Here is an 11,534-nt window from a genome sequence, read left to right on the forward strand (position 1 = left end):
TTAATTTCCCATCTTCCTCATTCCTATGCTGACCCTGGCACGACCTCCAGTTAGAGAAGAGGGGGCCTCTCTGCTCTTCCTCTCCGCCTCGCTCCCTCTCTGCTGCTTTGTCTTTATGTTGACCCCTGGTATAATTGAGGTGAAGAAATGGCAGGAGATTCAGGATTTAAAAAAAAAAAAAAAAGAAAAAGAAAGAAATAATGAAAACAGATCAGTAATTCTGAGCAGAAAAGTTTCCGGGCTTCAGAGACTAAATGAGATTCCTTAGCTAAATAAAAAAAAAAGGTGAGGGTAAGAGGCTTTTTTTTTTTTTAAACCTTTGCAGTTCCTCCAGGAGACAGAGAGAGAAAATAGGAGGAAGTTAAGGCAGAGCCTGAGGGAAGGTGAGAAATGTAATGAGGTTTTGTCCACTTTATAATTAAAATAGTAAAGTCCAGTAACCTCGGTTCAAAACCCCATGAGCACGTGTGAGTGTGAAATCACTTTGAAAATCAAAACTCATCCCACCTCTGATCCCTGATGACTTGCAGCTCTGTTGTTCCTGCACAGACTAGACTTCCTTTACACAGACTCAGTTTCTCCTGCTGAGGTCAACAGGTGCATGGAAATCAAGATACTGTATATACTAATCTCTGAAGCTACAAAGTTTGTTATGGTGTTTGATTAGAATCAGTATAAAAAAAAGCACCATTACTACTTCTATTACCTTTTTCATGTGCAACCGTGCAGCAATGGGACAAATCCAAATCTGCAGGAAAGTGTTTTATATTAGAGAAGTAAAAATCCAGATAACCACTTAATCAGCCAGTGTTCTCGTAAACACATTTTTTTTTAGCAATGACCCCTCAAATATGGTTCAAACACTTGTGACAAATGTGTTGGAGGTTCAATATTTTACTGTTTATCAACAAAAACTGTTATTTTTTCAAAACAGTCTCAGTGCAGCACTGCAGCAAACTCTTGGATACGATGTTGTGTGGAACAAACTTATAGGAATTAGAGAACCACAATGCAAACTTTATATTTCTCCAATAGAACAATTAGAATTAGAATTAGAATGCTTTTATTTGTCATTATACTCCATATAACGAAATTAGAGCAGCTCCTTCAGTGCAAACAAGCAATATAATAAAATACAATATAAAAACACTTTCAATAATATAAAATAAATACCGGTAGGGAAATTATATACACAGTATATAGGAGAACCAACAACCAATGCGTGGACATAGTTTCTAAATTAAACCAGACAGTTCACATCAGTTCCTATTAGCAACACATACATCAATACTGTTATGTCTGAGAAAGACTCAGATCAGATCAGACGTTTTCTTTTCTTTTCTAGATCTGTTTTCAAACAAAGCACGTAGCAACACATTGAGTCACTTTTTGGACAAATTGTAGCTTCTTTCCATAACAGATTCTAGGTTTGGTCCAAACACAACAGCTGGAAAACAAGTGTCTCGTGAAGACTCTCTGGTTGTCACCATCCAGGACTAACACCTCATCAAAAACAGGTTAAAAAGCTCCTAAACCAGTTGTGTCATAATAACATCCACTCCCTCCTCCCGCCTCAGTGCCGCTGACCCCGGCCAGGAACCTGCGCTTCTCGGACGTGGAGCACAGCTCGGCCCGGCTCACGTGGGACTCGGCCTCCAGGAAAATCACAGGATACCGCATCATGTACGTCAAGACCAACGGCGTCCAGACCAATGAGGTGAGAGGAAGTTACAGAGCTGAGCTAATAAACAGGGTGTGTGGGTTTGTTGTTTCGCATCACTTTGAAACAAAGTCCAGCTTCTCTGTCTGCGTTCAGACTGGCAACATCTGGCCAGAGGTGACTGTAAAGAGCCGATTTAAGCAGTTTGACGTTGTTTTTGTTGTTGTTGTTGTTTTCTTCTGGACCCTGAAGCTCTGACTTCCTTTTAATAAAGCTGTGGTGTAAGTCTGTTCTCCGCCACAGACGTCATGACCCACACACATCCAGAACAGAGGCTCACGCAGAGCAGCTGGAAACCACTCTGATTGATGCTGGAGAGAAAAAAAAAGGAAAAGCCTTCACTTAAAATCTCACTGTCGTTGCTGAGCTGGTGTGTGTGTGTGTTTTTTTTTTCCTCATGCCAGTAAACACCAGTGTGAGGTGCCACCTTTCCTTTTTGAACTGACAGGTAGCGAGCGCTGATGTGTCGGCACGCCGCACCGCGAGGCTGCTCTGGGGATTACGAGCAAACAAATTTATGTTAAATTGTCTTTTATGCACCTCTGTCATTGTAAACACAACAATGACGATAACGGATCTGTCACTCCGCAGGTTACGTTTATTTACACTCAGACTTTAATCTCTCTCTCTCTCTACACGGCAGCTCCTCGCCTCACTTCACAAGTTATTATGTGTTTTTTTTTATTTTTATGAAATGTCAGAAAACCTAAATACTGTACCTGACAGCCGCCGTGTGGTTTCTGTGTTTTACAGGTGGATGTCGGCCGTGTTACCACCTGGTTGCTTAGAAACCTGACCTCGCTGACGGAGTACACGGTTGGTGTGTTCGCGCTCTATGACGAGGGACAAGCCGAGGCCGTGACCAACAGCTTCACCACAAGTAGGAGCTCAACAGCATCACGCACAATGTCAAATTTAAGGATGTAATTAAATATATATCAGGTTTTTACCAAGTCTGTGTGTGTGTCCGTGTGTGTGTGTGTGTGTAGAGACTGTACCAGACCCTCTGGATCTGAGGAGCAGCGACATCTCCACAAACAGCTTCAGGGTGTCATGGCAACATCCAGCCTCCGATGTGGTGATGTACCGACTCACCTGGACACCCACAGACGGAGGAGACAGTGTGGAGGTGTGTGATGTTTCTATATATGTGTCTTCAGACAGTGAGAAAGAAAAAAAAACTCAGCAAAGGCTCTAAAAGTTTAATAAAAGGTTAATAAAAGTGTGATGAAGCAGAATATGTTGTGTTTATCGACCTGGAGGCTTTGCAGGAGAGAACCAGTTCTGTTCCTCCGACTGTTAAAGGGATAGTTCAACATTTTGGCAAATTGGTCCATTACCATAATCCCTTTAGTTTTAGGAGTAGGTTCATTACCTTTAATTGTCGGTGCAAGCTATTTTTAGAACGGCGGAGCAGAGCCGTGAGCTGCTCAGAGCTACGCTACAGAGTTTCTCTCATCAAACTCATCAAATACACAATCCAACAACTCCAAAACGCTCTGGTGGACAAGTTGGGACCTGCACATTCACCACGCTATGAAATAATTATGTAACACTATGAGACAGAGTTGTTTTCTAGGTAAATGAAGAGACTGCTTGCTGAAAAACTGCCTCTGAAGGCAACGCGCATCAGCAGTTTTGCATGAATTTACCTCTAAAACAACTCATAGCGTGGTGTTGGATTGTGTATTTGATGAGTTTGATGAGGGAAGCCAAGAAATCCCATGAGCCTCCGTAGCGTAGCTCTGAGCAGCGTGCGGTTCTGCTCTGCCGTTCTAAAAATAGCTTGCACCGACAATTAAAGATAACGAACCTACTCCTAAAACTACAGGGATTATGGCAATGGGCTAATTTGCCAAAATGTTGAACTATCCCTCTAACAACATTAAACAAACTATAAAGAAACAAGTGAGCAGGTGAAGTCAGCCATCCATCTGTTCATTCCCTCTCAGTTAAACTCGTCCATGTTGCAGTTGCTCGAGGCTGCACTCAGCTAATGAACTCCTCGTCCTCACGGCTCACCGTGTTCGCGGTTCCTTTCTTTCACGACCGGTCGAGAGGCTTCGAGTGTAGGTGTTCAGGTGAATTGAAAGCTTCTCGTTCAGAAACAGTGTATTTGATCCTGAGCTACTTGAACTCCTTCACTCGGAGAATAATCTGAAGTGAGCAGTTCACTGTTTTTCCAGCGCCGTCGCCTCACACTTAGCGGCTTTTGATTTAGTTAATGATGATTCTCTGTTTCTTTTCTGAGCTGTCATCTCCTTCATTAGGTGAAAGGATTCACATCTACTATGTGTCTATTTTTTATTCTGCGTCTAAATGTGACGAGTTACCACAGCACGACACTGATCTGAACCAGTTGACGTGCACAGACTCGTCTCAGATCTGATAAACTAGTATCAGATGACTGAATTAAGATAAAAACCGAAAGAGAAGTGACAACAGGAGATAAAATGCTTCTGTTTGAGATGATCTCAGAGATGTTAATCCCAACAACAGCTCACCTGTTATCAGCCTCTTCACCTTTTAGTGCTTACCTATGAAAATAAACACATCGTTCCCTGAAAATAAACTACAGCAAAACTGAAATGTTGTGTTTCTTGTTGTGATGTAGAAAAAGTTTTAACCTGTTCAGGTGGTTCAACCTCATCTCTGACTTTTCTTTAATCTGTATCAGTAACATCTGTTCATCATGACCCTGTTCTTTCAGGCGATGGTGAACGGGAACATTAACACCTACCTGATAGAAAAGCTCAGCCCGTCCACAGAGTACGAAGTCCTGCTGGCCGCCATCTACGGGAACGAGGTTGAGAGTGACGAGGTGATCCTCGTCGAGTCCACAGGTGAATGAAACGCTCCAACCGCACCACCGTGGTTTCTTCACATTTAATCACTCCTTCTGTTTCAATTAAATCGTCTTTATTTGATTTTCAGTTGAAAGAATAACCACCGTCGCTACGACAACCACCACCACAGCAGGTAAATATTTCATTGCAGCTGCTCTGGTCAATAACAGTCAATTTTTCCTTTCTTCCTCCGTCCTTCACCTCCTCCTCATGTTTGACCTTGACCATCATCCTTCATCTGTTAGTTCATACTGACACCTCCTCCTCCTCTCCCCTCTAACCTTCTGAACTATGTCTATGTTCTCCAGTATCTGAAGTTTATAGGTCATCAGTCTGCAGAATTACACGTTTCTTATTCTATTTAGCTCAGATTCAATAAAACAAACTCATTTCTGTCTTCATGGATAATAGCAACAGTCTCACAGGCATAAATAGTCTTCACTGTTTAGTGACACGTGGTGGGATTTCTGCAGTCGGTGTTATCCAGTAGAGGTGTTTCAGTTTGAAATGTAAACAGGAAGTTAACAAAAAGCAAATTACATTCTAAATATACTTGGTTTAAGATGAGGGTAAATCAATTCAGTGCACCCAACTAAAGCTGATGTGGTGTGACATAACAGTCCTGCAGTAATAATAATCTTCCTGCATGAAGGTTATAATGATCAGTTTTTGTTGAAACTCTTTAAAAAAGGTGCATTAATTTTATTTTTAAGCATGTGTTTCTAATAAACTTGACAGTTCAATAGATTGTTAAAGTATCTTCCAACTTTTAAATTAGACAAAGGAAGAATTGTGGTTCAAGAAAATGTCACAGTAAATATCTGATTACAAGTTTGCAGCTGGTGTTTCAACTCATTTTCAGATGAAAGATGCAGAATCCATTTTCACAGGAAAACGTTTTATATTGAAACAAAATGAAATTTGAAAAGCTGAGTAATTTAAATGTCAAACTGATGACAAGAGGGAAAAATGAGACACTGTGACAGTTTGGTGCTTCGGTGATTGGATGTTTAACCCGCGGTGTGATTGTGACTTCCTCTGATCCTCCAGCTCCTCGTTACGGGGTGAGGAACATGAGGATTGATGAAGAAACCACCTTCAGCATGCGGGTGTCCTGGCAGCCTGTCGACTACAGAAACGTCCGACATTATCGACTGAACTACATCAGCGCCAGAGGAGACCGGGCCGAGGAGACGGTAAGACACAGAGACACAGAGACAGAGAGACACAGAGACACAGAGACACAGAGACACAGAGAGTGTGTGAGTCACATTCATATCTTCAGTCTGAGGGACGTTTGGATCAAAAGCGACACCAACATCTGTGACTGATAAGTTTGAATGAATCAAACGATGTGGATTATGTTTTTCTAATTTGATTTTGTTGTGAAGCGACACTATAACGGATCATTTCAGAGCATCAGACCGTTCTGAGCCGGAGGTTTGATGAGAATCTGTGTCAGTGATGTGGACGATCACAGCTGATCAGGGGACGTGCTCATTAAGCTTTTATGTCTCCGCACCAGCGATCACCAGGACCAGAGCTGTCCTGTCCTCAGATTGTTTGTCCATCTGTCCCATTCATGATCATGAATGAACTCTGTAATGACACAAAGGACGTTTGGCATCAATGTTCAGCTGGACTCGAGAATCAGCTGATTACACTCTGATGGTCAAAGGTTTAAAGATATATGTCACCGTGACCTAACAGGTTATTGATGAACTCGATTATTATTGAATAATTGAATAATCCATCAACGTTGCTCCCCAGAGCCTTTTAGTAAATATTACTGCTTTTGTTTTGAAGTATTTTCTAAACAGAGAGAGACGCTTTGAAGAGAACGGGTCAAGATGGCTCAGCTATGTGTCGACTGTAAGAAGTGATTTCATATAGATGGCAAAGATAGAGAGAGAGTCAAACCCTTTAAAGGAGAAGTGCCGTTTTTTACAACCTGGACATTTTTACCTTTTTTTCATAACATACAGTTGTTTACTCACCCAGATAGCGTGGCATTAGGAGTCCTTCCCAGGATATTTAGATCCATTCGAGATCTGCGTACATCCATGTAGTGGGAGTGATTGGGGCACCGAGAATGCAGCCTCTTAATAACGCATTATCTGCCGCGAAACTCGTTCATTTCACCAATATTTTTTATTTAGAGGAAAAAAATGATTTTGGATGGGAAAAAGCCTGTTATCAAAATAGGGATCTGTAATTGATATTTGTCAGATTTTTCCTCCTAAAATAACAGAACCAGTTTCGCGGCATGTTTTTGTGTTATTTAGAGGAAGCAGTCCCTGAGCTCGACAGTTGACTAGTAAGGTCTACCAATGGATCTAAATCTAAGTGGAAGGACTCCCAATGACACCAAAGTTATATGGGTGATGTAGCAAAGCATTTGTAGTGATATTTTGCCAGAATATAAGGTCCAGGTTTTAAAAAACGGCCCCCATTTCTTCGCTGTTTAACTGCAGTGTAGCGCAGCTAGCAGGAGGAGAGCTAGGTCCGGGTTGCACATATTTTTCTCAGATTTTTTTTTAGAAAATGACCGGAATTCTCCTTTAATGCCCAAATCCTCCCCTCATCATATTATGTTATGTTGTATGTTTGCTGGCACATACAGTATGTGTATGTTAATAAAAGAAAACGAATAAAAAATAGATGAAATAAAATAAAAAAAACAGAGAGAGACACAGTGAAGTTCAGCACCGTCAGGAATCGATCCGGCGGTGACTGCCATAGGCGATGCCAACATGACCGAGCACCCCGGCTTCATTCATGTGAAATAGCAAGTTCTATCCGGCTCCTTCATGAGTGGCAGCCGCTGCAGTCGAGTTAAGGTTAGTGTGTGGATTCACAGCAGTCTCCGTTTATTCCAGTGGTGAAATCCCACAAGTTCCCATACTAGAAAACATTAGTTAAAAATTTATATTTACCACTGACACTTTCTGGTTGCTCATAATTCAGATCTGTCTCTGCGGTCCGCTGAGCACCAGCACTTATCTGATCCACTCAGAGGGCTGGACTCAGTGTGTTTTGGTCAGAGCACCTGTTTGGAACATGAACTGAATATATGAAGGACGAGTAGATTAGGCTGAAGTGGCGCTTTGAGGGCTTCTCATAGATGATTATACACTTTTTCCCGAGGTGTCTCTGAACCCACAGTAATGATTTGGTGCTTAAAGGGAAGAATTAGGACTTGATTCAGGTGGATGTGATGTATCTGCAGCCGGGGGGGAAGTCTGGGAGTCTGAGACTGTTACTGGACAGTAAATGACTTGTGGAGACAGACAGACGAGGTGTTTGGGGAGAGATGGGAGGAACAAAGGGAGGTGGGTGTTGATTTGAAGAAAAGAAAGCCAAACCTTCGAAGTGTCAGTCTTGAACAGAGGGAGGCAGATTATTGATGAAGATGATGGCAGGCTTTCAGATTTAAAGTTCCCCACGGAGGGAGAGAGGGAGGGGAGAGAAAGTCTGTGTTGTTGAAGTTGATGGCAGGCCTTCAGAGTGGAGTCGAGAGGAAGAGAGGAGGGAGAGGAGGATAATGATGATGAGAACAGGGGCAGAGATCTTCAAAGAGTTTGTTTCACGAAAAAAAGACGAAGAAAGAGAGGGAGAGTGTGAGAATGGTAGTTCTTCTTCTCACTAATGAGCCACAGCAGAGACAGTGGAGGAGAGACACACAGAGGCAGAAGGAACTGGAAAACAAACCCATGTAGTTTTTGTATACTGACCATTTACTTAATGTGTTTGTGTGCATAAGTTTCTCTGTCTGAGCTCGACTGACTCAAACACGAAGAGAAACTAAAAGTGCTTGAAGCATCTAAATTAAAACTTAGACTTGTCATGCAAAACTTAAAATTAAAATTACATTTTAATGACCGTTGAGGATCTCAAATATCCTGGCAGCTTATAAACTTATAGATAAGATAAGATACTTCATTAAAGGAGAATTCCGGCCATTTTTGACCCCTAAATTCGTTGTCCTGATGGTCACCCGGTGTTGGGGGGAGCAAAAAACACGACTAAAATTGATGCAGGCAAACCGGAATTAGACAGAAACAAACACTTTTTCCTTGTTGTGATGATTTCTTCTTGAAAATAAACGGTCGAGCAGTGCAGTGGTAATGTCCAAAATATCTCCCTGACCGTTTGTTTTTGTAAAGAAATCATCACAACAAGGAAAAAGTGTTTGTTTCTGTGGCGGGGAGAGCAGGCGCTCTGCGATCTGACGAACGAACGAACATCTTGCAGCAAATCTCGCACATGTGCATAAACATCAACAGAGCCACTGGGAGCTACTGCTACAACAAGGCTAAAAACAGAGATCACATTTGTTTTTTCTGAACAACTTTTTCATGTGGCGGCTTCAGGACACTTGGGTCAGTACGGACGAGCAGTATGGAGGTATCTGGATGTTTCATAGTGTGTGTTTTGGACGGAAAATTGATGAATTATGGATTTTGGGTGAAGTATGCCTTTAAAAAGAAATGACTGTGTTACAGCAACGAAGCTATAACACACAAATAGAAAAATAAGAGAAAGAATAAAACAGAAACCAATTTTATACATAATGTAATGCAATACAAAGGAATATAAGGAGTAGCATGTTATATACACAGTATTATTTCCAGTGCAGTGACTCAATAACTTTTAGTAACTGACTGTTTGTGGCAGCAAATACTGTACACACAGTCCTACAAATTCCATCTTTTTTCTCGAGGCAGGTTAACAAGTGTTAAATATCCCTTAAACTCATATTTTAGTCAATCAAAGCTCTGACAGGTGTGTTGCTGTTGTTGTTGTTGTTTGTATCTGTGTGTGTGTGTCACCACAGTGGCAGTGGCGGTGTCTCTGCGGACACTGGTCCCACATCAGCCTCTTTCATGGTGACAATAAAGAGCTGCCAGCTGCTCCACCGACGACTTGTTAAATGAGATCTCTTATCAAAGTGCGAACAGCTGTGAGCTCTGTTTGGCAATCCGGTCAGGTTATGAATCACCAAGTGCTGCACTCAATTGCGACCATTTAGATGTCTATCAGCTGAGGGAGGGGGGGAACTGGCAGCGTTCCCCCTCTCTGCTTCGTTCAAAGCAAGTTTCACTCTGTGGTTTTTTGGCTGGCGAAGAACGGACACCAGCCATTAAAAAATAAATAAATAAATGAAATAACTCATTTACATGCGATTGATTTCTGCATGGCAGCGCTCCCACCTCATCCTCACTGATGGAATCTGGTCTTAAACGGCTAATAAAGCTCGTACAAAATTATAAATGGCAACTTGGCTCTGTGGATGTAACCAAATCATAAAAAAATGTAATTAAATTGCAGATTTAACGCAGCGTTTACATGCAAAGTGCTTTTCAAACATGATTAAACGATGATTAAAATCCATTTAGTGTCATAAAAACACGCAGGGAAAAGATGTCGGACAAGATGCCACAGCCACGGTCCGGTTCTCTCGGCTTTTCTCTGTGACCCCCGGACACACAGGAATCTTCACACAGAAAACTTGAACATTTACATACATACACAGTCCCCCATAAATCATAAAGTGTGTGACAATGACAAACGTGTTACATCACGGAGAGTTGTGTGTCTCCTCTCCCCCTCTAATTGGACGGGATACAACGATTCCCCAGTGTCTTGTTAAATCCGGTTCCAGTCTGTGATGGGCCGGCACTCAGGTGGACTGATGTGGGACACGCCGTCTCCTCCTGCCTGATTGCAGCGAGAGCAAAACCATCTGAATTTTTTAATGTTCTGAATTTAAGTGACAATGTAAATATCGTGGCGGTTTAGAGTTTTCCAAAAGTCCAAAAAAAAACCCCTCAACGTCCCTGGAGTGTTTTTGTTTTGATGCATTTCTGATGGAGCAGTCTGGGGAATGAAAATCTTTACTGTCACAATACTTTGTGATGTGTTTTCTCTTCACCGCTTTTATCCCAGAAACTTTCCTGATTCGTGTGCCGACCAGCTGTTCAGTAAAAGTTTGGCTGAACTCTCCACTCAGATTTACCTGAAAACTCCAGAGCGTCTTCATTTAGATTCCCGTCACTCGTCACACATCACTGATGCAAACCAAGAGAGAGAGCAGATTTCTGAAGAAACAGAGACGTAACTTTCCACTTCATTCCTCACACTCTTCATTTTACACCTTGTCAGCCTCCTGCAGTACGAGTCCTACGTCCTCTAACCCCACCCCCCTCTTCAAAGATAATACTTGTAGGGACAGATAAGGAATATCTGCTGCTAATTAATTTGAGTGAGTTAGCCACATGCTTGATGATGATTGTAAATCTTTGCACCCTTGCACAGCTGCTTCCAAACGCAGCTGCTCACTGGTAAGAATCGACGTGACCACATCACCATCACCACTGTTCTGGTTTCTCCTCCTGTCTGCTTCAGCATCCAGTTTTAAAGGGGAACTATGCAAGTCTGGTCGCTTTTCCGATGTTTTGCTAACCCTCCTCCCTGCCATGTGCATTTATTTTTGTTTTTTTGAAAAATATTTTTATTACATTTTCTCAAAACGTAAAATACATGACAGAAAAATGATGAAGCCCCTTGGATAAGAGGTGAAACGTCTTTCTAGACAAATACAAGTCCAGTTACGATTCAATTTGAGAGAGAGACAACAGAAAAAAAACAGCATAATGTGGGCATGTAGGTACAGTAAAATTATTATTACTGAATTGAATAAATAGTTATTTTCTATTTATTCAATTCAATTCAATTCGAAAAACTTTATTTATCCCTGATCGGGAAATCCACGTAGAAAGGAAGATGACAACGTGTGCTCCGATATGCTGCAAGTAATGGTCCCAGACCTTATAGAAAGTATCTATGTTGGAGTGAAGCACGCATGTGATCTATTCAATAGGAACGCGTGCATTTGTTTTTAACGAAGAAGGCAATCAGTTGAGCGGTGGATAACGTTATATATCATATACGATGTTACGATGTGT

The 11,534-nt window shown here is 41.7% G+C and overlaps 1 protein-coding gene across 5 annotated transcripts in view; it reads left to right on the top strand.

Annotated features, from left to right (window-relative positions):
* col14a1b (collagen, type XIV, alpha 1b) overlaps window positions 1-11,534 on the top strand; it is a 188,057-nt gene that overhangs the window by 62,154 nt on the left and 114,369 nt on the right. For all 5 annotated transcript variants that reach the window (XM_085790906.1, XM_085790907.1, XM_085790909.1 and 2 more), the window contains 6 exons: window positions 1,578-1,717; window positions 2,474-2,600; window positions 2,710-2,849; window positions 4,431-4,563; window positions 4,655-4,699; window positions 5,617-5,762. In XM_085790906.1, the coding sequence (XP_085647032.1) occupies window positions 1,578-1,717; window positions 2,474-2,600; window positions 2,710-2,849; window positions 4,431-4,563; window positions 4,655-4,699; window positions 5,617-5,762 (731 nt within the window). The remainder of the gene's footprint in view (window positions 1-1,577; window positions 1,718-2,473; window positions 2,601-2,709; window positions 2,850-4,430; window positions 4,564-4,654; window positions 4,700-5,616; window positions 5,763-11,534) is intronic.

Source organism: Trachurus japonicus, chromosome 11, assembly GCF_045865225.1.
Source record: "Trachurus japonicus isolate A0001 chromosome 11, Traja_1.0".
NCBI lineage: Eukaryota > Metazoa > Chordata > Actinopteri > Carangiformes > Carangidae > Trachurus > Trachurus japonicus.